The sequence below is a fragment of the Taeniopygia guttata genome, chromosome 2 (assembly GCF_048771995.1).
Source record: "Taeniopygia guttata chromosome 2, bTaeGut7.mat, whole genome shotgun sequence".
Lineage (NCBI taxonomy): Eukaryota > Metazoa > Chordata > Aves > Passeriformes > Estrildidae > Taeniopygia > Taeniopygia guttata.
This window is the reverse complement of record NC_133026.1, coordinates 150635486-150662190: the sequence shown is the minus strand read 5'-3', so window position 1 is coordinate 150662190 and position 26705 is coordinate 150635486. Positions and strand designations below refer to the sequence as shown.

The 26705-nt window shown below is 52.0% G+C and overlaps 3 protein-coding genes across 3 annotated transcripts; all 3 read left to right on the top strand.

The window, feature by feature from the left end:
* The first annotated feature begins 2560 nt into the window (after positions 1–2560).
* On the top strand, positions 2561–2869 carry LOC115494032 (feather beta keratin-like). The gene has a single exon (XM_032747099.3). The coding sequence runs from the start codon at positions 2561–2563 to the stop codon at positions 2867–2869; it is 309 nt and encodes a 102-aa protein (XP_032602990.3).
* A 15182-nt stretch (positions 2870–18051) lies between these two features.
* Positions 18052–18369, top strand: LOC140682553 (feather keratin-like). Its single transcript, XM_072925198.1, has one exon. It carries the CDS (start codon positions 18052–18054, stop codon positions 18367–18369), a length of 318 nt encoding a protein of 105 aa, XP_072781299.1.
* A 3094-nt stretch (positions 18370–21463) lies between these two features.
* Positions 21464–21781, top strand: LOC140682552 (feather keratin-like). Its single transcript, XM_072925197.1, has one exon. The coding sequence runs from the start codon at positions 21464–21466 to the stop codon at positions 21779–21781; it is 318 nt and encodes a 105-aa protein (XP_072781298.1).
* Positions 21782–26705: the final 4924 nt, after the last annotated feature.

Genomic DNA, 26705 nt, shown 5'->3' with positions numbered 1-26705 from the left:
TTGCAATGAACAGGACATTGGGGTGGATGGAAACGGGCAACAAATCCTTTCTTAGAAAATCGGTCACCACCAGGAACAACCAAGACTGTTGTGGGAAGCAGGGATGGAGGGAAACACCGCCTAAAATGTGACACAAGCCCCAGATCCTGATACACCAAAGCATTTGACCCAATCCACTCCAGAGCATAAAACTGGAAGAGTCACTCCATGCCAGAACACACTTGGCAAAACCTCTTCCCAGCAAGACACTTGAAATTCCACCACAACAAATAAAAAAAGAAATAACATCATTGCCTTTGACACATACTCTAGAGTGCAAGAGCTTCCACCCCACTGATCAAGCTGAGTCAGCAAGAGCCGGATTCCCAGCACAATGGACAGCTGAGTTTTGGATCTCCCAGGATATCAGGTGGCATCTCCCAGATCCCATCACCGGCTTCACTTTCTTACATCTATCACAATGAAAAGTTCTTGCCTTCCCTGCCCATAGAATTGCATCCATTTCCATTTGTGCCCTTCCCTCTTCTCCTCCACTGCTGAGAACAGCCGGGATCCCTGGATTCATCCTTTGCCACCAGGGATTTATCCACACTCATGACACCCCCATCCATCCTTGTCTCCTGGGAATCCCAGCTCTCCTCTAGGAAAGCTGCTCCACCCTTTCAGGATCTTGGTGGTCCTCCGCTGCCCTTCTTTCACACTCCACTGCCCCCACCCTTGCTGAGGATCTTCAACAGGCTGGGCCTCATGGATGCAACTCTCGACATGCTTCCCTTGAGACTTGACTCCATCTGGGCTTTGTGCCACTGATCCCCAGCCTCTGGGCCAGCCTCTCAGCCACTCTCAGGCCACTCACGGCACTCTCTGGCAACCTGGGCTTGTTCGGGTGCTCTGGGAGTGGAGAATGGGAAGGAGCCTCAAAGGCTTCACAAAAGGGTTGTGACCAACAGCAGCCACAGCTCTCCCCTCATGCCCAGGCTGAGGCACTGGCACAGAGCAGACACACAGCTCAGCCAAGCACCATTTCCTCAAGGCAAATCCTCCAAGTGGCCTCACCCATCGGCACTTGCCACAACTCAAGACCACCAAGGCCTGCCTCACCCCTTACCTGCTGCTGCTCCATCTACCCTCTCCTCCCTTGCCCAGCTGCCCCCAACACCCATGGAATCCCTTCAGTTGGAAAAGGCTCTTGACATGCAGTCCAACTGGAAAACAAATCTGTGAGTGCCACCAATCTCAGAAATATTTCATTTGTAGAATGCTTAAATGCAAAATGGCATCAAGTCCAACCATTCCTCAATCTCCCATAATGTCACCATCAAACATGCCAAAGTCCAAATCTGCATGGCTTCTAAATTCATCTATCAATGGAGACTACACCACTGTCCTTGGGCAGTCATGCACAGAGCTTGAAACTCTACTTGTGAAGGAATTCTCCCTAATACCTAACTCAACCTCCCTTAGAGCAAATTCACTCCATTCCCTCTTCTCTGAAGGCTGGGAAAAAGGGAGACAAGACTGATGTGGATGATTTCTGTTCAGCTAACTCCAGCGGGCAACAAGGACAACCTTTCTCTGAAAATTGAACACGCCCATTCCTTCTCCTGCCCCTCATGTGCTTTGTTCTCCTTATCCTACACCAGATTTCCTTTCCATGTGTAAGAGCCCAGCTCTGTGACCCCACAGTGTGACCTTCCTGTGCCCAGGTAAGATGAGCGCTACAGATGAACCAACACAAGAGTTTGGGGAGCATGGGAGACCTCCCTAAATCACAGGGATCGCTTTCCCATCTCCAGAAGGAAAGGAAAGGCATAGAGACAGACTCAAAAACATGGAGCCACGGCGGGGAGGAAGAAAACATGATGAAAGGACCAGATCTGTCACCCCAAGCACACCTGCATATCCCAGACCAGCCTAACAGACATGGGAGGGAACGGGGCCCGTCTTCACAAGAAGGCCACAAACCACAGCACACCAGAGTGTGGAGTGACTTCATGGATGACACCTCACTGTCCAAAGCTTTGGTCCTGTTGTCAGCCCTCCCTGAAAAACAACAACATCATCATCAAATTTTGGTCTTTATTACTAACATTTAAAAGCTGCCGCCAAGGTCAGATGGAGATGCAGAATCAAGGAGAGGACATGGAACTGCAGAAATGTGGCAGGGAAAGCAATTCCCACCTCATCACTCACCAGTCTGGATCAGCAAAGAGGTGCTGCCACAAAATGCCCCAAGGCCATGGGAAAGGGTTGTCCCACTCCTCCAGACCAGCATAAAAGCCAGGCCAGAGCCTCTCTCCCTCACACACTTCACCTGAAGCCTTCTGCTCCTGCCAAAAACCAGGTGAGCCTCAATCCCCTGACCCTCCTGCTCCAGCCCTTCTCCTGGCCCTTCTCTTCCAGCCAGCTCGGCCCCTGCTTCAGCAGCCCTCACGCCTCCCCACAGCCCCACAACAACCTGCACACTTTCCCTCGCCCTCCTGCATCACTGCTTCTAAAAACTCCACACCCCTGTTCCTACCTCACCCATTCTCTTCCAGGCACCCTCCACACCACAGCCATGGCCTGCAACACCCGCTGCGGATCCACCTGCGGACCCACCCCGCTGGCCAACAGCTGCAACGAGCCCTGTGCCCTGCAATGCCAGGATTCCCGCGTCATCATCGACCCTTCCCCTGTGCTGGTCACCCTGCCAGGACCCATCATGACCTCCTTCCCCCAGAACACCGCCGTCGGATCCACCTCCTCGGCTGCTGTCGGTAGCGAACTCAACGCCCAGGGACAGCCCATCTCTGGTGGATTTGGCTTTGGCCTGGGCTATGGCTACGGCCTGGGCTGCTATGGCAGAAGGGGTGGCTACATCTGCTAAGGGCCCTCAGCACCACTCCTGACACAGGAAATTTGATCCTCAGGAAACAGAACCTGCAAGCAAAGCACCTCGGCTGATCGTTGCCCTTCTTGCCCCCTACATGATCCTTTCCACTTGCTTCCTTCGTCTTTTCCATCTTTTTCCTCAATAAAGTTCTCTTGCATCAAAGCCTCAGAGGACTCTGGTAATTTTAAATTCTAATGCTCTCACACCCTCATCCGGCACATTTCTTGCAATGAACAGGCCGCTGGGGTGGATGGAAAAGGGCAACAAAACCTTTCTTAGCAAATCCGTCACCACCAGGAACTACCAAGACTGTTGTAGGAAGCAGGGACGGAGGGAAACACCACCTAAAATGCAACACAAGCCCGGATCCTGATTCACCAAAGCATTTGACCCAATCCCCTCCTGAGCATAAAACTGGAAGAGTCACTCCATGCCAGAACACACCTGGCAAAATCTCTTCCCAGCAAGACAATTGACACCCCACAACAAAAAAAAAAAAAAAAAAAAAAGTCATTGCCTTTGACACAAATTCTAGAGTGCAAATGCTTCCAATCCACTGATCAAGGAAAGTTAGCAAGAGCTGCATTCCCAACACAATGGACAGCTCAGTTTTGGATCTCCCAGGACATCAGATGGCATCTCCCAGATCCCCTCACCACTTTCACTTTCTTACATCTATCACAACGAAAAGTTCTTGCCTTCTCTGCCCATAGAATTTCATCAATTTCCATTTGTGTCCTTCCCCCTCCTCCTCCACTGCTGAGAACAGCCGGGCTCCCTGGATTCATCCTTTGCCACCAGGGATTTATCCACACTCATGACACCCCCATCCATCCTTGTCTCCTGGGAATCCCAGCTCTCCTCTAGGAAAGCTGCTCCACCCTTTCCCGATCTTGCTGGTCCTCCACTGCCCTTCTTTCACACTCCACTGCCCCCACCCTTGCTGAGGATCTTCAACAGGCTGGGCCTCATGGATGCAACTCTCGACATGCTTCCCTCAGGACTTGACTCCATCTGGGCTTCGTGCCACTGATCCCCAGCCTCTGGGCCAGCCTCTCAGCCACTCTCAGGCCCCTCACGGCACTCTCTGGCAACCTGGGCTTGTTCGGGTGCTCTGGAGTGGAGAATGGGAAGGAGCCTCAAAGGCTTCACAAAAGGGTTGTGTCCAACAGCAGCCACAGCTCTCCCCTCATGCCCAGGCTGAGGCACTGGCACAGAGCAGACACACAGCTCAGCCAAGCACCATTTCCTCAAGGCAAATCCTCCAAGTGGCCTCACCCATCGGCACTTGCCACAACTCAAGACCACCAAGGCCTGCCTCACCCCTCACCTGCTGCTGCTGCTCCCATCTACCCTCTCCTCCCTTGCTCAGCTGCCCCCAACACCCATGGAACCCCTTAAGCTGAAGAAGACTCTTGACATGCAGCCCAAATGGAAAACAAATCTGTGAGTGCCACCAATTTCAGAAATGTTTCATTTGTAAATGACTTAAATGTAAAACTGCATCAAGTCCCACCATTCCTCCATCTCCTGTAACGTCACCATCAAACATGCCAAAGTCTAAATCTCCATGGCTTCTAAATTCATCTAGCAACGGAGACTACACCACTGTCCTTGGGCAGTCATGCACAGAGCTTGAAAAGTCTACTTGTGAAGGAATTCTCCCTAATACCTAACTCCGCTTTCCCTAGAGCAAATTGACTCCATTCCCTCATCTCTGAAAGCTGGGAAAAGAGAGACAAGACTGATGTGAATGATTTCTGTTCAGCTAACTCCAGAGGGCAACAAGGACAACCTTCCTCTGAAAATTGAACACGCCCATTCCTTCACCTGACCCTCATGTGCCTTGTTCTCCCTATCCATCACCAGTCCTTTCCATGTGTAAGAGCCCAGCTCTGTGACCCCACAGTGTGACCTTCCTGTGCCCAGGTAAGATGAGCGCTAACAGATGAACCAACACAAGGGTTTGGGGAGCATGGGAGACCTCCCTAAATCACAGGGATCGCTTTCCCATCTCCAGAAGGAAAGGAGAGGCATAGAGACAAGACTACAGACATGGAGCCAAGGAGGGGAGGGAGAAAACATGATGAAAGGACCAGATCTGTCACCCCAAGCACACCTGCATATCCCAGACCAGCCTAACAGACATGGGAGGGAACGGGGCCCGTCTTCACAAGACGGCCACAAACCGCAGCACAGCAGTGTTCTGGAGTGACTTCATGGATGACACCTCACTGTCCAAAGCTTTGGTCATGTTGTCAGCCCTCCCTGAAAACCAACAACATCATCATCAAATTTTGGTCATCATTACTAACATTTAAAAGCTGCCGCCAAGGTCAGATGGAGATGCAGAATCATGGAAAGGACATGGAATTGCAGAAATGTGGCGAGGAAAACAATTCCCATCTCATCACTCACCAGGCTGGGTCAGCAAAGAGGTGTTGCCTAAAAAATGCCCCAAGGCCACGGGAAAAGGTTGCCCCACCCCTCCAGACCAGCATAAAAGCCAGGCCAGAGCCTCTCTCCCTCACACACTTCTCCTGAAGCCTTCTGCTCCTGCTGACAACAAGGTGAGCCTCAATCCCCTGACCCTCTTGCTTCTGCACCCCTGGCCCCACTCTTCCAGCCAACTGTGCCCCAGCTTCAGCAGGTTTCACACCTCCCCACAGTGATAGGACACCCTCCACACTCCCTCACGCTCTTGCTTTGCCGCCCCTCACAACCCCACACTCTGTCCTACCTCACCCATTCTCTTCCAGGACCCTCCACACCACACCCATGGCCTGCAACACCCGCTGCGGATCCACCTGCGGACCCACCCCGCTGGCCAACAGCTGCAACGAGCCCTGTGCCCTGCAATGCCAGGATTCCCATGTCATCATCAACCCTTCCCCTGTGCTGGTCACCCTGCCAGGACCCATCATGACTTCCTTCCCCCAGAACACCGCCGTCGGATCCACCTCCTCGGCTGCTCTGGGCAGTGAACTCAACGCCCAGGGACAGCCCATCTCTGGTGGATTTGGCTTTGGCCTTGGCTACGGCCTGGGAGGTCTGGGCTGCTATGGCAGGAGGGGTGGCTACATCTGCTAAGGGCCCTCAGCACCACCCCTGACACAGGAAATTTGATCCTCAGGCAACAGAACCTGCAAGCAAAGCACCTTGGCTGATCGTTGCCCTTTTTGCCCCTTACACAATCATTTCCACTTGCTTCCTTTGTCTATTACCATCTTTTGCCTCAATAAAGTTCTATTGCATCAAAGCCTCAGATGACTCTGTTCCTATTGAATTCCAAAGATCTCACACCCTCATCCGGGACATTTCTTGCAATGAACAGGCTATTGGGGTGGATGGAAAAGGCAACAAAGCCTTTCTTAGAAAATCGGTCACCACCAGGAACTACCAAGACTGTTGTGGGAAGCAGGGATGGAGGGAAACACCGCCTAAAATGCAACACAAGCCCCAGATCCTGATACACCAAAGCATTTCACCCAATCCACTCCAGAGCATAAAACTGGAAGAGTCACTCCATGCCAGAACACACTTGGCAAAATCTCTTCCCAGCAAGACACTTGAGACCCCACCACAAAAAAAGAAATAACATCATTGCCTTCGACACAAATTCCAGAGTGCAAGTGCTTCCACCCCACTGATCAAGCAGAGTCAGCAAGAGCTGATTCCCAGCACAATGGACAGCTCAGTTTTGGAAATCCCAGGACATCAGATGGGGACCCCCAGATCCCATCACCGGTTTCACTTTCTGGTCACACTCACAATGAAAAGTTCTTGCCTTCTCTGCCCATAGAATGGCATCCACTTCCATTTCTGCCCTTCCCTCTTCTAATCCACTGCTGAGAAGAGCTGGGCTCCCTGGATTCATCCTTTGCCACCAGGGATTTATCCACACTCATGACACCCCCATCCATCCGTGTCTCCTGGGAATCCCAGCTCTCTTCTAGGAAAGCTGCTCCACCCTTTCAGGATCTTGCTGGTCGTCCGCTGCCCTTCTTTCACACTCCACTGCCCCCACCCTTGCTGAGGATCTTCAACAGGCTGGGCCTCATGGATGCAACTCTCAACATGCTTCCCTTGAGACTTGACTCCATCTGGGCTTCGTGCCAGTGATCCCCAGCCTCTGGGCCAGCCTCTCAGCCACTCTCAGGCCACTCACGGCACTCTCTGGCAACCTGGGCTTGTTCGGGTGCTCTGGGAGTGGAGAATGGGAAGGAGCCTCAAAGGCTTCACAAAAGGGTTGAGTCCAACAGCAGCCACAGCTCTCCCCTCATCCCCAGGCTGAGGCACTGGCGCAGAGCAGACACACAGCTCAGCCAAGCACCATTTCCTCAAGGCAAATCCTCCAAGTGGCCTCACCCCTCGGCACTTGCCACAGCTCAAGACCACCAAGGCCTGCCTCACCCCTCACCTGCTGCTGCTCCAAGCAACCCTCTCCTCCCTTGCTCAGCTGCCCCCAACACCCATGGAATCCCTTCAGCTGGAGAAGACTCTGGACATGCAGTCCAACTGGAAAACAAATCTGTGAATTATACCAATCTCAGAAAGGTTTCATTTGTAAAAGACTTAAATGTAAACCTGCATCAAGTCACACCGCTCCTCCATCTCCTGTAAGGTCACCATCAAACATGTCAAAGTCCAAGTCTCCATGGCTTCTAAATTCATCTAGTAATGGAGACTACACCACTGTCCTTGGGCAGTCATGCACAGAGCTTGAAAACTCTACTTGTGAAGGAATTCTCCCTAATACCTAACTCAACTTTCCCTAGAGGAAATTGACTCCATTCCCTCATCCCTGAAGGCTGGGGAAAAGGGAGACAAGACTGATGTGAATGATTTGTGTTCAGCTACCTCCAGAGGGCAACAAGGACAACCTTTCTCTGAAAATTGAACACGCCCATTCCTTCACCTGCCCCTCATGTGCCTTGTTCTCCTTATCCTTCACCAGATTTCCTTTCCATGTGTAAGAGCCCAGCTCTGTGACCCCACAGTGTGACCTTCCTGTGCCCAGGTAAGATGAGCGATACACATGAATCAACACAAGAGTTTGGGGATCATGGGAGACCTACCTAAATCACAGGGAACACTTTCCCATCTCCAGGAGGAAAGGAGAGGCATAGAGACAAGACTACAGACATGGAGCCAAGGAGGGGAGGGAGAAAACATGATGAAAGGACCAGATCTGTCACCCCAAGCACACCTGCATATCCCAGACCAGCCTAACAGACATGGGAGGGAATCGGGCCCGTCTTCACAAGACGGCCACAAACCACAGCACACCAGTGTTGTGGAGTGACTTCATGGATGACACCTCACTGTCCAAAGCTTTGGTCATGTTGTCAGCCCACCCTGAAAACCGACAACATCATCATCAATCTTTGGTCTTCATTACTAACATTTAAAATCAGCCACCAAGGTCAGACACAGACACAGACTCAAGAACAGGACATGGAATTGCAGAAATGTGGCGAGGAATGGAATTCCCACCTCATCACTCACCAGGCTGGGTCAGCAAAGAGCTGCTGCCTAAAAAATGCCCCAAGGCCATGGGACAAGGCTGTCCCACCCCTCCAGACCAGCATAAAAGCCTGGCCAGAGCCTCTCTCCCTCACACACTTCTCCTGAAGCCTTCTGCTCCTGCCAACAACCAGGTGAGCCTCAATCCCCTGACCCTGCGGCTTCTGAACCCCTGGCCCCTCTCTTTCAGCCAGCTCAGCCCCAGCCTCAGCAGCCCTCACGCCTCCCCACAGCCCCACAACAACCTGCACACTTTCCCTCGCCCTCCTGCAATGCCGCCCCTCAAATCCACACACCTCTGTCCTGCCTCACCCATTCTCTTCCAGGCACCCTCCACACCACACCCATGGCCTGCAACACCCGCTGCGGATCCACCTGCGCACCCACCCCGCTGGCCAACAGCTGCAACGAGCCCTGTGCCCTGCAATGCCAGAACTCCAGCGTCATCATCAACCCTTCCCCTGTGCTGGTCACCCTGCCAGGACCCATCATGACCTCCTTCCCCCAGAACACCGCCGTCGGATCCACCTCCTCGGCTGCTCTGGGCAGTGAACTCAACGCCCAGGGACAGCCCATCTCTGGTGGATTTGGCTTTGGCCTTGGCTATGGGCTGGGAGGCCTGGGCTGCTATGGCAGGAGGGGTGGCTACATCTGCTAAGGGCCCTCAGCACCACTCCTGACACAGCAAATTTGATCCTCAGGCAACAGAACCTGCCAGCTGAGCACCTCAGCTGATGGTTGCCCTTCTTGCCCCCTACACAATCCTTTCCACTTGTTTATTTTGTCTTTTCCATCTTTTGCCTCAAAAAAGTTCTCTTGCATCAAAGCCTCAGATGACTCCGTTCTTTTGATTTCCAATGCACTCACACCCTTATCCGGCATATTTCTTGAAATGAACAGGCCATTGGGATGGATGGAAAAGGGCAACAAAACCTTTCTTAGGAAATTGCTCTCCACGAGGAATAACCAAGATTTCTGTTGGAAGCAGGGACTGGGGGGACACCTTCAAACACACGACAGGAGCCCATTCCCTCATACACCAAAGCATTTGACCCAATCCCATCCAGAGCATAAAACTGGAAGAGTCACTCCATGCCAGAACACACTTGGCAAAATCTCTTCCCAGCAAGACACTTGACACCCCACCAGAAAAAAAGAAATAACATCATTGCCTTTGACACAAACTCCAGAGTGCAAGTGCTTCCACCCCACTAATCAAGCAGAGTCAGCAAGAGTTGGATTTCCAGCACAATGGACACCTCAGTTTTGGACCTCCCAGGACATCAGATGGCGCCTCCCAGATCCGATCACCGGTTTCACTTTCTTGTCACACTCACAATGAAAAGTTCTTGCCTTCTCCGCCCAGAGAATTGCATCCTTTTCCATGTCTGCCCTTCCCTCTTCTCCTCCACGGCTGAGAACAGCCGGGCTCCCTGGATTCATCCTTTGCCACCAGGGATTTATCCACACTCATGGCAACTCATCCATCCTTGTCTCCTTGGAATCCCAGCTCTCTTCTAGGAAAGCTGCTCCACCCTTTAAAATCTTGCTGGTCCTCCACTGCCCTTCTTTCACACTCCACTGCCCCCACCCTTGCTGAAGATCTTCAACAGGCTGGGCCTCATGGATGCAACTCTCGACATGCTTCCCTTGAGACTTGACTCCATCTGGGCTTCGTGCCACTCATCCCCTGCCTCTGGGCCAGCCTCTCAGCCACTCTCGGGCCACTCACGGCACTCTCTGGCAACCTGGGCTTGTTCGGGTGCTCTGGGAGTGGAGAAGGGGAAGGAGCCTCAAAGGCTTCACAAAAGGATTGAGTCCAACAGCAGCCACAGCTCTCCCCTCATGCCCAGGCTGAGGCACTGGCACAGAGCAGACACACAGCTCAGCCAAGCACCATTTCCTCAAGGCAAATCCTCCAAGTGGCCTCACCCATTGGCACTTGCCACAACTCAAGACCACCAAGGCCTGCCTCACCCCTCGCCTGCTGCTGCTCCCATCTACCCTCTCCTCCCTTTCTCAGCTGCCCCCAAACACCCATGGAATCCCTTCTGCTGGAAAAAGACTCTTGACATGCAGTCCAACTGGAAAAGAAATCTGTGAGTGCCAACAATTTCAGAAATATTTCATTTGTAGAATGCTTAAATGCAAAATGGCATCAAGTCCAAGCATTCCTCAATCTCCCATAATGTCACCATCAAAAAAGCCAAAGTCTAAATCTCAATGGCTTCTAAATCCATCTAGCAATGGAGACTACACCACTGTCCTTGGGCAGTCATGCAGAGAGATTGAAAACTCTATGTGTGAAGGAATTCTCCCTAATACCTAACACAACCTCTCTTAGAGCAAATTGACTCCGTTCCCTCTTCTCCGAAGGCTGGGGAAAAGAGAGACAAGACTGATGTGAATGATTTCTGTTCAGCTAACTCCAGAGGCCAACAAGGACAACCTTTCTCTGAAAATTGAACACGCCCATTTCTTCACCTGCCCCTCATGTGCCTTGTTCTCCTTCTCCTTCACCAGATTTCCTTTCCATGTGTAAGAGCCCAGCTCTGTGACCCCACAGTGTGACCTTCCTGTGCCCAGGTAAGATGAGCGCTACAGATGAACCAACACAAGAGTTTGGGGAGCATGGGAGACCTCCCTAAATCACAGGGATCACTTTCCCATCTCCAGGAGGAAAGGAAAGGCATAGAGACAAGACTACAGACATGGAGCCAAGGAGGGGAGGGAGAAAACATGATGAAAGGACCAGATCTATCATCCCAAGCACACCTGCATATCCCAGACCAGCCTAACAGACATGGGAGGGAACAGGGCCCGTCTTCACAAGACAGCCGCAAACCACAGCACACCAGTGTTGTGGAGTGACTTCATGGATGACACCTCACTGCCCAAACCTTTGGTCATGTTGTCAGCCCACCCAGAAAAACAACAACATCATCATCAAATTTTGGTCTTTATTACTAACATTTAAAAGCTGCCGCTAAGGTCAGATACAGACACAGACTCAAGAACAGGACATGGAATTGCAGAAATGTGGTGAGGAAAACAATTCCCACCTCATCACTCACCAGGCTGGGTCAGCAAAGAGGTGCTGCCCCCCGAATGCCCCAAGGCCATGGGAAAAGGTTGTCCCACCCCTCCAGACCAGCATAAAAGCCAGGCCAGAGCCTCTCTCCCTCACACACTTCTCCTGAAGCCTCCTGCTCCTGCCAACAATCAGGTGAGCCTCAATCCCCTGACCCTCCTGCTTCTGAACCCCTGGCCCTTCTCTTCCAGCTGGCTCAGCCCCAGCTTCAGAAGCTCTCACGCCCCCCTCAGCCCCACAACACCCTCCACACTCCCTCACCCTCCTGCAATGCCGCCCCTCAAATCCCCACACCTCTGTCCTGCCTCACCCATTCTCTTCCAGGCACCCTCCACTCCACACCCATGGCCTGCAACACCCGCTGCGGATCCACCTGCGGACCCACCCCGCTGGCCAACAGCTGCAACGAGCCCTGTGCCCTGCAATGCCAGAACTCCAGCGTCATCATCAACCCTTCCCCTGTGCTGGTCACCCTGCCAGGACCCATCATGACCTCCTTCCCCCAGAACACCGCCGTCGGATCCACCTCCTCGGCTGCTCTGGGCAGTGAACTCAACGCCCAGGGACAGCCCATCTCTGGTGGATTTGGCTTTGGCCTTGGCTACGGGCTGGGAGGTCTGGGCTGCTATGGCAGGAGGGGTGGCTACATCTGCTAAGGGCCCTCAGCACCACCCCTGACACAGGAAATTTGATCCTCAGGCAACAGCTCCTGCAAGCAATGCACCTCGGCTGATCGTTGCCCTTCTTGCCCCCTAGATGATCCTTTCCACTTGTTTCTTTTGTCTTTTCCATCTTTTGCATCAATAAAATTCTCTTGCATCAAAGCCTCAGATGACTCTGTTACTTTTGAATTCCAATGCTCTCAAGCCCTCTTCTGGCACATTTCTTGCAATGAACAGGCCATTGGGGTGGATGGAAAAGGGCAACAAAACCTTTCTTAGAAAATCGGTCACCACCAGAAACTAATGAGACTGTTGTGGGAAGCAGGGATGGAGAGATACACCGCCTAAAATGTGACACAAGCTCTGATCCTGATAGACCAAAGCATTTGACCCAATCCCCTCCAGAGGATAAAACTAGAAGAGTCACTCCATGCCAGAAGACACTTTGCAAAATCTCTTCCCAGCAAGACACTTGACACCCCAACACATAAAAAGAAATAACATCATTGCGTTCGACACAAACTCTAGAGTGCAAGAGCTTCCACCCCACTGATCAAGCAGAGTCAGCAAGAGCTGGATTCCCAGCACAATGGACAGCTCAGTTTTGGATCTCCCAGGACATCAGATGGCGCCTCCCAGATCCCATCACCGTTTTCACTTTCTTACGTCTTTAACAATGAAAAGTTCTTGCCTTCTCTGACCATAGAATTGCATCCATTTCCATTTGTGCCCTTCCCCCTCCTCCTCCACTGCTGAGAACAGCCAGGCTCACTGGATTCATCCTTTGCCACCAGGGATTTATCCACACTCATGACACCCCCATCCATCCGTGTCCCTTGGGAATCCCAGCTCTCCTCTAGGAAAGCTGCTCCACCCTTTCAGGATCTTGCTGGTACTCCACTGCCCTTCTTTCACACTCCACTGCCCCCATCCTTGCTGAGGATCTTCAACAGGGTGGGCCTCATGGATGCAACTCTCAACATGCTTCCCTTGAGACTTGACTCCATCTGGGCTTCGTGCCACTGATCCCCAGCCTCTGGGCCAGCCTCTCAGCCACTCTCAGGCCACTCACTGCACTCTCTGGCAACCTGGGCTTGTTCAGGTGCTCTGGGAGTGGAGAATGGGAAGGAGCCTCAAAGGCTTCACAAAAGGGTTGTTTCCAACAGCAGCCACAGCTCTCCCCTCATGCCCAGGCAGAGGCACTGGCACAGAGCAGACACACAGCTCAGCCAAGCACCATTTCCTCAAGGCAAATCCTCCAAGTGGCCTCAACCATCGGCACTTGCCACAACTCAAGACCACCAAGGCCTGCCTCACCCCTCACCAGCTGCTGCTCCCATCTACCCTCTCCTCCCTTGCTCAGCTGCCCCAAACACTCATGGAATCCCTTCTGCTGGAGAAGACTCTTGACATGCAGTCCAACTGGAAAACAAATCTCTGAGCACCACCAATTTCAGAAATATTTCATTTGTAAAAGGCTTAAATGTAAAACTGCACCAAGTCCAACCATTCCTCCATCTTTTGTAAGGTCACCATCAAACATGCCAAAGTCCAAATCTCCATGGCTTCTAAACCCATCTAGCAATGTAGACTACACCACTGTCCTTGGGCAGTCATGAACAGAGCTTGAAAAGTCTCCTTGTGATGGAACTTTCCCTAATACCTAACTCAACTTTCCCAAGAGCAAATTGACTCCATTCCCTCTTCTCTGAAGTCTGGAAAAAAAGGGAGACAAGACTGATGTGAATGATTTCTGTTCAGCTAACTCCAGAGGCCAACAAGGACAACCTTTCTCTGAAAATTGAACACGCCCATTCCTTCACCTGCCCCTCATGTACCTTGTTCTCCCTATCCTTCACCAGATTTCCTTTCCATGTGTAAGAGCCCAGCTCTGTGACCCCACAGTGTGACCTTCCTGTGCCCAGGTAAGATGAGCGCTACAGATGAACCAACACAAGAGTTTGGGGAGCATGGGAGACCTCCCTAAATCACAGGGATCACTTTCCGATCTCCAGGAGGAAAGGAAAGGCATAGAGACAAGACTACAGACAAGGAGCCAAGGAGGGGAGGGAGAAAACATGATGAACGGACCAGAACTGTCACCCCAAGTACACCTGCATATCCCAGACCATCCAAACAATCATTAGAGGGAACAGGCCCCATCTTCACAAGACGGCCGCAAACCACAGCACACCAGTGTTTTGGAGTGACTTCATGGATGACACCTCACTGTCCAAAGCTTTGGTCATGTTGTCAGCCCTCCCTGAAAAACAACAACATCATCATCAAATTTTGGTCTTTATTATTAACATTTAAAATCTGCCGCCAAGGTCAGATACAGACACAGACTCAAGAACAGGACATGGAATTGAAGAAATATGTGGAGGAAAGCAATTCCCACCTCATCACTCACCAGGCTTGGTCAGCAAAGAGGTGCTGCCACAAAATGCCCCAAGGCCATGGGACAAGGTTGTCCCACCCCTCCAGACCAGAATAAAAGCCAGGCCAGAGCCTCTCTCCCTCACACACTTCTCCTGAAGCCTTCTGCTCCTGCTGACAACAAGGTGAGCCTCAATCCCCTGACCCTCCTGCTTCTGCAACCCCGGCCCCTCTCTTCCAGCCGGTGCAGCCCCAGCTTCAGCAGCTTTCATGCCTACCCACAGCCCCACAACAACCTGCACACTTTCCCTCACCCTCCTGCATCACTGCCCCTCAAAACTCCACACCCCTGTTCCTACCTCACCCATTCTCTTCCAGGCACCCTCCACTCCACACCCATGGCCTGCAACACCCGCTGCGGATCCACCTGCGGACCCACCCCGCTAGCCAACAGCTGCAACGAGCCCTGTGCCCTGCAATGCCAGGATTCCCGCGTCATCATCAACCCTTCCCCTGTGCTGGTCACCCTGCCAGGACCCATCATGACCTCCTTCCCCCAGAACACCGCCGTCGGATCCACCTCCTCGGCTGCTCTGGGCAGTGAACTCAACGCCCAGGGACAGCCCATCTCTGGTGGATTTGGCTTTGGCCTGGGCTATGGCTACGGGCTGGGAGGCCTGGGCTGCTATGGCAGGAGGGGTGGCTACATCTGCTAAGGGCCCTCAGCACCACTCCTGACACAGGAAATTTGATCCTCAGGCAACAGCTCCTGCAAGCAAAGCACCTCGGCTGATCGTTGCCCTTCTTGCCCCCTACACAATCCTTTCCACTGGCTTCCTTCATCTTTTCCATCTTTCTCCACAATAAAGTTCTCTTGCATCAAAGCCGCAGATGACTCCGTCCCTTTTTAATTCCAAAGCTCTCACACCCTCATCTGGCACATTTCTTGCAATGAACAGGCCATTGGGATGGATGGAAAAGGGCAACAAAACCTTTCTTAGGAAATTCCTCTCCATGAGGAACAACCAAGACTGTTGTACTGTTGTGGGAAGCAGGAATTGGGGGGACACCTTCAAAAACACGACACAAGCCCATTCCCTGATACACCAAAGCATTTGACCCAATCCTCTCCTGAGCATAAAACTGGAAAAGCAACTCCATGCCAGGACACACTTGGAAAAATCTCTTCCCAGCAAGATACGTGAAACCCCACCACAAAAAAAAAAAAAAGAAATAACATCATTGCCTTTGACACAAACTCTAGAGTGCAAGTGCTTCCACCCCACTGATCAAGCAGAGTCAGCAAGAGCTGGATTTCCAGCACAATAGACAGCTCAGTTTTGGATCTCCCAGGACATCAGATGGAGTCTCCCAGATCCCATCACCGCTTTCACTTTCTTACATCTATCACAATGAAAAGTTCTTGCCTTCTCTGCCCATAGAATGGCATCCATTTCCATTTGTGCCCTGCCCCCTACTCCTCCACTGCTGAGAACAGCCGGGCTCCCTGGATTCATCCTTTGCCACCAGGGATTTATCCACACTCATGACACCCCCATCCATCCATGTCTCCTGGGAATCCCAGCTCTCCTCTAGGAAAGCTGCTCCACCCTTTCTGGATCTTGCTGGTCCCCCACTGCCCTTCTTTCACACTCCACTGCCCCCACCCTTGCTGAGGATCTTCAACAGGATGGGCCTCATGGATGCTACCCTCGACATGCTTCCCTTGAGACTTGACTCCATCTGGCCTTCGTGCCACTGATCCCCAGCCTCTGGGCAAGCCTCTCAGCCACTCTCAGGCCACTCACTGCACTCTCTGGCAACCTGGGCTTGTTCGGGTGCTCTGGGAGTGGAGAATGGGAAGGAGCCTCAAAGGCTTCACAAAAGGGTTGAGTCCAACAGCAGCCACAGCTCTCCCCTCATGCCCAGCCTGAGCCACCCACACAGAGCAGACACACAGCTCAGCCAAGCACCATTTCCTCAAGGCAAATCCTCCAAGTGGCCTCAACCATCGGCACTTGCCACAACTCAAGACCACCAAGGCCTGCCTCACCCCTCACCTGCTGCTGCTCCCATCTACACTCGACTCCCTTGCTCAGCTGCCCACAAACACCCAAGGATTCCCTTCAGTTGGAAATGACTCTTGACATGCAGTCCAACTGGAAAACAAATCTGTGAGTGCCACCAATCTCAGAAAGGTTTCATTTGCAAGAGACTGACATGTAAAACTGCATCAAGTCCAACCATTCCTCCATCTCCTGAAAGGTCAGCATCAAACATGCCAAAGTCCAAATCTCCATGGCTTCTAAATTCATCTAGCAATGGAGACTACACCACTGTCCTTGGGCAGTCATGCACAAAGGTTGAAAACTCTACTTCTGAAGGAATTCTCCCTAATACCTAACTCAACTTTCCCTAGAGCAAATTGATTCCATTCGCTCATCCCTGAAGGCTGGGGAAAAGAGAGACAAGACTGATGTGAATGATTTCTGTTCAGCTAACTCCAGAGGGCAACAAGGACAACCTTTCTCTGAAAATTGAACACGCCCATTCCTTCTCCTGCCCCTCATGTGCCTTGTTCTCCCTATCCTTCACCAGATTTCCTTTCCATGTGTAAGAGCCCAGCTCTGTGACCCCACAGTGTGACCTTCCTGTGCCCAGGTAAGATGAGCGCTACAGATGAACCAACACAAGAGTTTGGGGAGCATGGGAGACCTCCCTAAATCACAGGGATCACTTTCCCATCTCCAGAAGGAAAGGAAAGGCATAGAGACAAGACTACAGACAGGAAGCCTAGGAGGGGATGAAGAAAACATGATGAAAGGACCAGATCTGTCACCCCAAGGACAACTGCAGATCCCAGACCAGCATAACAGAACATGGGAGGGAACGGGGCCCATCTTCACAAGACGGCCACAAACCACAGCACACCAGTGTGTGGAGTGACTTCATGGATGACACCTCACTGTCCAAAGCTTTGGTCATGTAGTCAGCCCTCCCTGAAAACCAACAACATCATCATCAAATTCTGGTCTGTATTACTCGTATTTAAAAGCTGCCGCAAAGTTCAGATGGAGGGGCTGAATCAAGGACAAGACATGGAATTGCAGAAATGTGGTGGGGAAAACAATTTCCATCTCATCACTCACCAGGCTGGGTCAGCAAAGAGGTGCTGCCTGCAAAATGCCCCAAGGCCATGGGACAAGGTTGTCCCACCCCTCCAGACCAGCATAAAAGCCCGGCCAGAGCCTCTCTCCCTCACACACTTCTCCTGAAGCCTTCTGCTCCTGCTGAGAACAAGGTGAGCCTCAAACCCCTGACCCTCCTGCTCCTGCCATTCTCCTCACCCGTCTCTTCCAGACGGCTCGGCCCCAGCCTGAGCAGCCCCTCACACCACCTCACAGCCCCACAACAACCTGCACACTTTCCCTCGCCCTCCTGCATCACTGCCCCTCAAAACTCCAAACCCCTGTTCCTACCTCACCGATTCTCTTCCAGGCACCCTCCACACCACACCCATGGCCTGCAACACCCGCTGCGGATCCACCTGCGGACCCACCCCGCTGGCCAACAGCTGCAACGAGCCCTGTGCCCTGCAATGCCAGGATTCCCGCGTCATCATCAACCCTTCCCCTGTGCTGGTCACCCTGCCAGGACCCATCATGACCTCCTTCCCCCAGAACACTGCCGTCGGATCCACCTCCTCGGCTGCTGTCGGTAGCGAGCTCAATGCCCAGGGACAGCCCATCTCTGGTGGATTTGGCTTTGGCCTGGGCTATGGCTACGGCCTGGGAGGCCTGGGCTGCTATGGCAGGAGGGGTGGCTACATCTGCTAAGGGCCCTCAGCACCACTCCTGACACAGGAAACTTGATCCTCAGGAAACAGAACCTGCAAGCAATGCACCTTGGCTGATCATTGCCCTTCTTGCCCCTTACACAATCCTTTCCACTTGTTTCTTTTGTCTTTTCCATCTTTTGCCTCAATAAAGTTCTCTTGCATCAAAGCCTCAGATGACTCCGCTCCTTTTGAATTCCAATGCACTCACACCTCAAAATCAGGCGGTAGTTTATATATGCTTCTACATAGTTTACAGAAACAAAGACACTCTGATTGGTAGGCTAACATTGTTTACCTTTTCCTTAAAACGGCCTACACTGTACACCATAAAACCTATACTAGTTCACACCCCGTGGTCCCCACAGTACCTTAAGACATTTTCTATCTGCGCCACAACTCTGAATTTTTAACTGCGTCAGAGGCCTGAAGGCCCCACCAGGCCTCAATCTGAGGCCTAGCCTGGAGTAGCTCAACTTTCACAATTCATGCCCTCTTTTTCTCAAAAATGCTGCAACACACACCCTCATCTGGCACATTTCTTGCAATGAACAGGCCATTGGGGTTGATGGAAAAGAGCAACAAAACCTTTCTTTGAAAATTGGTCACCACCAGGAACTACCAAGACTGCTGTGGGAAGCAGGGACGGAGGGAAACACTGCCTAAAATGTGACACAAGCTCCCATCCTGATACACCAAAGCATTTGACCCAATCCTCTCCTGAGCATAAAACTGGAAGAGTCACTCCAGGCCAGAACACACTTGCCAAAATCTCTTCCCACCAAGACACTTGAAACTCCACCACAACAAAAAAGAAATAACATCATTGCCTTTGACACAAACTCTAGAGTGCAAGTGCTTCCACCCCACTGATCAAGCAGTGTCAACAAGAGCCGGATTCCCAGCACAATGGACAGCTCAGTTTTGAATCTCCCAGGACATCAGATTACGCCTCCCAGATCCCATTACCTCATTCATTTTCTGGTCACATTAACAATGAAAAGTTCTTGCCTTCTCTGCCCATAGAATTAAATCCATTTCCATTTGTGCTCTTCTCCCTCCTCCTTCGCTGCTGAGAACAGCCGGGCCCCCTGGATTCATCCTTTGCCACCAGGGATTTATCCACACTCATGACACCCCCATCCATCCTTGTCTCCTGGGAATCCCAGCTCTCCTCTAGGAAAGATGCTCCACACTTTCAGGATCTTCCTGGTCCTCCACTGCCCTTCTTTCACACTCCACTGCCCCCACCCTTGCTGAGGATCTTCAACAGGCTGGGCCTCATGGATGCAACTCTCGACATGCTTCCCTTGAAACTTGACTCCATCTGGGCTTCGTGCCACTGATCCCCAGCCTCTGGGCCAGCCTCTCAGCCACTCTCAGGCCACTCACGGCACTCTCTGGCAACCTGGGCTTGTTCGGGTGCTCTGGGAGTGGAAAATAGGAAGGACCAACAAAGGCTTCACAGAAGGGTTGAGTCCAACAGCAGCCACAGCTCTCCCCTCATGCCCAGGCTGAGGCACTGGCACAGAGCAGACACACAGCTCAGGCAAGCACCATTTCCTCACGGGAAATCCTCCAAGTGGCCTCAACCATCGGCACTTGCCACAACTCAAGACCACCAAGGCCTGCCTCACCCCTCACCTGCTGCTGCTCCCATCTACCCTCTCCTCCCTTGCTCAGCTGCCCCCAAACACCCATGGAATCCCTTCAGCTGGAGAAGACTCTTGACATGCAGTCCAACTGGAAAATTAATCTGTGAGTGCCACCAATCTCAGAAAGGTTTCATTTGTAAATGATTTAAATGTAAAACTCCTTTAAGTCCAACCATTCCTCAATCTCCTGTAAGGTCACCATCAAACATGCCAAAGTCCAAGTCTCCATAGCTTCTAAATTCATCTAGCAATAGAGAGTACACCACTGTCCTTGGGCAGTCATGCACAGAGCTTGAAATCTCTACTTGTGAAGGAATTCTCCCTAATAACTAACTCAACCTCCCTTAGAGCAAATTGACTCCATTCCCTCTTCTCCAAAGGCTGGGAAAATGGGAGACAAGACTGGTGTGAATGATATCTGTTCAGCTAATTCCAGAGAGCAACAAGGACAACCTTTCTCTGAAAAGTGAACACGCCCATTCCTTCACCTGCCCTTCATGTGCCTTGTTCTCCTTCTCCTTCACCAGATTTCCTTTCCATGTGTAAGAGCCCAGCTCTGTGACCCCACAGTGTGACCTTCCTGTGCCCAGGTAAGATGAGCGCTACAGATGAACCAACACAAGAGATTGGGGAGCATGGGAGACCTCCCTAAATCACAGGGATCACTTTCCCATCTCCAGAAGGAAAGGAAAGGCATAGAGACAGGCCTAAAGACATGGAGCCAAGGAGGAGAGGGAGAAAACATGACGAAAGGACCAGATCTGTCACCCCAAGTACACCTGTATATCCCAGAGCAGCCTAACAAACATGGGAGGGAACGGGGCCCATCTTCACAAGACGGCCACAAACCACAGCACACCAGTGTTTGGAGTGACTTCATGGATGATACCTCACTGTCCAAAGCTTTGGTCCTGTTGTCAGCCCTCCCTGAAAAACAACACCATCATCAAATTCTGGTCTGTATTACTCGCATTTAAAAGCTGATGCCAAGGTCAGATGGAGACGCAGAATGAAGGAGGGGACATGGAATTGAAGAAATGTGGTGAGAAAAACAATTCCCACCTCATCACTCACCAGGCTGGGTCAGCAAAGAGGCGCTGCCTAAAAATTGCCCCAAGGCCATGGGAAACGTTGCCCCACCCCTCCAGACCAGCATAAAAGCCAGGCCAGAGCCTCTCACCCTCACACAATTCTCCTGAAGCCTTCTGCTCCTGCTGAGAACAAGGTGAGCCTCATTCCCTTGACCCTCCTGCTCCTGCTCTTCTCCTGGCCCCTCTCTTCCAGCCAGCTCAGCCCAGGCCTCAGCTGCCCTCACACCTCCCCACAGCCCCACAACAACCTGCACACTTTCCCTTGCCCTCCTGCATTGCTGCCCCTCACAACCCCACACCTCTGTCCTACCTCGCCCATTCTCTTCCAGCTACCCTCCACACCACACCCATGGCCTGCAACACCCGCTGCGGATCCACCTGCGGACCCACCCCGCTGGCCAACAGCTGCAACGAGCCCTGTGCCCTGCAATGCCAGGATTCCCACGTCATCATCAACCCTTCCCCTGTGCTGGTCACCCTGCCAGGACCCATCATGACCTCCTTCCCCCAGAACACCGCCGTCGGATCCACCTCCTCGGCTGCTCTGGGCAGTGAACTCAACGCCCAGGGACAGCCCATCTCTGGTGGATTTGGCTTTGGCCTGGGCTATGGCTACGGCCTGGGAGGCCTGGGCTGCTATGGCAGAAGGGGTGGCTACATCTGCTAAGGGCCCTCAGCACCACTCCTGACACAGGAAATTTGATTCTCAGGCAACAGAACGTGCAAGCAAAGCACCTCAGCTGATCGTTGCCCTTCTTGCCCCCTAGATGATCCTTTCCACTTGCTTCCTTTGTCTTTTCAATCTTTTGCCTCAATAAAGTTCTCTTGCATCAAAGCCTCAGATGACTCTGTTACTTTTGAATTCCAATGCTCTCACACCCTCATCGGGCACATTTCTTGCAAGGAACAGGATATTGGGGTGGATGGAAAAGAGCAACAAAACCTTTATTAGCAAGTCGGTCACCACCAGAAACTACTGAGACTGTTGTGGGAAGCAGGGATGGAGGGAAACACCGCCTAAAATGCGACACAAGCCCCCATCCTGATACACCAAAGAATTTTACCCAATCCCCTCCAGAGTACAGCAAACACTTGGTAAAATCTCTTCCCAGCAAGACACTTGAAACTCCACCACAAAAAAAAAAAAAAAAAAAGTCATTGCTTTTGACACAAACTCCAGAGTGCAAGTCCTTCCACGCCACTGATCAAGCAGAGTCAGCAAGAGCCAGATTCCCAGCACAATGGACAGCTCAGTTTTGGATCTCCCAGGACATCAGATGGCACCTCCCAGATCCCATCACCGCTTTCACTTTCTTACATCTATCACAATGAAAAGTTCTTGCCTTCTCCGCCCAGAGAATTGCATCCATTTCCATTTGTGTCCTTCCCCCTTCTCCTCCCCTGCTGAGCACAGCCGGGCTCCCTGGATTCATCCTTTGTCACCAGGGATTTATCCACACTCATGGCACCCCCATCCATCCTTGTCTCCTGGGAATCCCAGCTCTCCTCTAGGAAAGCTGCTCCACCCTTTCAGGATCTTGCTGGTCCTCCACTGCCCTTCTTTCACACTCCACTGCCCCCACCCTTGCTGAGGATCGTCAACAGCCTGGGCCTCATGGATGCAACTCTCGACATGCTTCCCTTGAGACTTGACTCCATCTGGGCTTCGTCCACTGATCCCCAGCCTCTGGGCCAGCCTCTCAGCCACTCTCAGGCCACTCACGGCACTCTCTGGCAACCTGGGCTTGTTCGGGTGCTCTGGGAGTGGAGAATGGGAAGGAGCCTCAAAGGCTTCACAAAAGGGTTGTGTCCCACAGCAGCCAAGGCTCTCCCCTCATGCCCAGGCTGAGGGGCACAGAGCAGACACACAGCTCAGCCAAGCACCATTTCCTCAAGGCAAATCCTCCAAGTGGCCTCACCCATCGGCACTTGCCACAACTCAAGACCACCAAGGCCTGCCTCACCCCTCACCTGCTGCTGCTCCCATCTACCCTCTCCTCCCTTGTTTAGCTGCCCCAACACCCATGGAATCCCTTCAGCTGGAGAAGACTCTTGACACTCAGTCCAACTGGAAAACAAATCTGTGAGTGCCACCAATCTCAGAAATATTTCATTTGTAGAATGCTTAAATGTAAAATGGCATCAAGCCCAACCATTCCTCCATCTCCTGTAATGTCACCATCAAACATGCCAAAGTCCAAATTTCCATGGCTTCTAAATTCATCTAACAATAGAGACTACACCACTGTCCTTGGGCAGTCATGCACAGAGCTTGAAAACTCTACCTGTGAAGGAATTCTCCCTAATACCTAACTCAACCTCCCTTAGAGGAAATTGACTCCGTTCCCTCTTCTCTAAAGGCTGGGGAAAAGAGAGACAAGACTGATGTGAATGATTTCTGTTCAGCTAACTCCAGAGGGCAACAAGGACAACCTTTCTATGAAAATTGAACACACCCATCCTTCACCTGCCCCTCATGTGCCTTGTTCTCCCTATCCTTCACCAGATTTCCTTTCCATGTCTAAGAGCCCAGCTCTATGACCCCACAGTGTGACCTTCCTGTGCCCAGGTAAGACGAGCGCTACAGATGAACCAACACAACAGTTTGGGGAGCATGGGAGACCTCCCTAAATCACAGGGATCACTTTCCCATCTCCTGGAGGAAAGGAGAGGCATAGAGACAAGACTACAGATATGGAGCCAAGGATGGGAGGGACAAAACATGATGAAAGGACCAGATCTGTCACCCCAAGCACACCTGCATATCCCAGACCAGCCTAACAGACATGGGAGGGAACGGGGCCCGTCTTCACAAGACGGCCACAAACCACAGCACACCAGTGTGTGGAGTGACTTCATGGATGACACCTCACTGTCCAAAGCTTTGGTCATGTTGTCAGTCCTCCCTGAAAAACAACAACATCATCATCAAATTCTGGTCTGTAGTACTCGCATTTAAAAGCTGCCGCCGAGGTCAGATGGAGACACAGAATCAAGGACAGGTCATGGAATTGCAGAAATATGGCGAGGAAAACAATTCGCACCTCACCACTGACCGAGCTTGGTCAGCAAAGAGGTGCTGCCCGCAAAATGCCCAAAGGCCATGGGACAAGGCTGTCCCACCCCGCCAGACCAGCATAAAAGCCAGCCCAGAGCCTCTCTCCCTCACACACTTCTCCTGAAGCCTTCTGCTCCTGCCAACAACCAGGTGAGCCTCAATCCCCTGATCCACCTGCTTCTGAACCCCTGGCCCCTCTCTTCCAGCTGGCTCAGCACCAGCTTCAGCAGACCTCACACCTCCCCAAAGCCCCACAACACCTCCACACTCCATCACCCTCCTGCATTTTTGCCCCCCATTTTCCCACATCCCTGTCCTACCTTTTTCCCTCTCTTCCAGGCACCCTCCACTCCACACCCATGGCCTGCAACACCCGCTGCGGATCCACCTGCGGACCCACCCCGCTGGCCAACAGCTGCAACGAGCCCTGTGCCCTGCAATGCCAGGATTCCCGCGTCATCATCAACCCTTCCCCTGTGCTGGTCACCCTGCCAGGACCCATCATGACCTCCTTCCCCCAGAACACCGCCGTCGGATCCACCTCCTCGGCTGCTCTGGGCAGTGAACTCAACGCCCAGGGACAGCCCATCTCTGGTGGATTTGGCTTTGGCCTTGGCTATGGGCTGGGAGGTCTGGGCTGCTATGGCAGGAGGGGTGGCTACATCTGCTAAGGGCCCTCAGCACCACTCCTGACACAGGAAATTTGATCCTCAGGCAACAGAACCTGCAAGCAAAGCACTTCGGCTGATCGTTGCCCTTCTTACCCCCTCCATGATCCTTTCCTCTTGTTTCTTTTGTCTTTTCCATCTTTTGCCTCAATAAAATTCTCTTGCATCAAAGCCTCAGATGACTCTGTTGGTTTTGAATTCTAATGCACTCACACCCTCATCCGACACATTTCTTGCAATGAACAGGCCATTGGGGTGGATGGAAAAAGGCAACTAAACCTTTCTTACAAAATTGCTCTCCACGAGGAACAACCAAGACTGTTATGGGAAGCAGGGATGGAGGGAAACACCGCCTAAAATGTGACACAAGCCCCCATCCTGATACACCAAAGCATTTGACCCAATCCTCTATTGAGCATAAAACTGGAAGAGTCACTCCATGCCAGAACACACTTGGCAAAATCTCTTCCCAGCAAGACACTTGAAACTCCACCACAAAAAAAAAGAAATAACATCATTGCCTTTGACACAAACTCTAGAGTGCAAGTGCTTCCACCCCACTGATCAAGCAGAGTCAGCAAGAACTGGATTCCCAGCACAATGGACAGCTCAGTTTTGGATCTCCCAGGACATCTGATGGCGTCTCCCAGATCCCATCACCGCCTTCACTTTTTGGGCACACTCACAAATTAAAAGTTCTTGCCTTCTCTGCCCATAGAAATGCATCCATTTCCATTTCTGCCCTGCCCCCTCCTCCTCCACTGCTGAGAACAGCCGGGCTCCTTCAATTCATCCTTTGCCAACAGGGATTTATCCACAATCATGACACCCCCATCCATCTGTGTCTCCTGGGAATCCCACCTCTCCTCTAGGAAAGCTGCTCCACCCTTTCAGGATCTTGCTCGTCCTCCACTGCCCTTCTTTCACACTCCACTGCCCCCACCCTTGCTGAGGATCTTCAACAGGCTGGGCCTCATGGATGCAACTCTCCACATGCTTCCCTTGAGACTTGACTCCATCTGGGCTTCGTGCCACTGATCCCCAGCCTCTGGGCCAGCCTCTCAGCCACTCTCAGGCCACTCACGGCACTCTCTGGCAACCTGGGCTTGTTCAGGTGCTCTGGGAGTGGAGAATGGGAAGGAGCTTCAAAGGCTTCACAAAAGGGTTGTGTCCAACAGCAGCCACAGCTCTCCCCTCATGCCCAGGCTGAGGCACCCACACAGAGCAGGCACACAGCTCAGCCAAGCACCATTTCCTCAAGGAAAATCCTCCAAGTGGCCTCACCCATCGGCACTTGCCACAACTCAAGACCACCAAGGCCTGCCTCACCCCTCACCTGCTGCTGCTCCCATCTACTCTCTCCTCCCTTTCTCAGCTGCCCCCAACACCCATGGAATCCCTTCAGTTGGAAAAGACTCTTGACATGCAGTCCAACTGGAAAAGAAATCTGTGAGTGCCAACAATCTCAGAAATGTTTCAGTTGTAGAAGACTTACATGTAAAACTGCATCAAGTCCATCCATTCCTCCATCTCTTGTAAGGTTAACATGAAACATGCCAAAGTTTAAATCTCCATGGCTTCTAAATTCATCTAGCAATGGAGACTACACCACTGTCCTTGGGCAGTCATGCACAGAGCTTGAAAACTCTACTTGTGAATAAATTCTCCCTAATACCTAACTCAACCTCCCTTAGAGCAAATTGACTCCATTGCATTATCTCTAAAGGCTGGGGAAAAGCGGAGACAAGACTGATGTGAATGATTTCTGTTCAGCTAACTCCAGAGGGCAACAAGGACAACCTTTCTCTGAAAATTGAACACGCCCATTCCTTCACCTGCCCCTCGTGTGCCTTGTTCTCCCTATC

Coding starts and splice junctions, on each gene's coding strand:
- LOC115494032 (XM_032747099.3), top strand. CDS start 2,561: ATGGCCTGCAACACCCGCTGCGGATCCACCTGCGGACCCACCCCGCTG.
- LOC140682553 (XM_072925198.1), top strand. CDS start 18,052: ATGGCCTGCAACACCCGCTGCGGATCCACCTGCGGACCCACCCCGCTG.
- LOC140682552 (XM_072925197.1), top strand. CDS start 21,464: ATGGCCTGCAACACCCGCTGCGGATCCACCTGCGGACCCACCCCGCTG.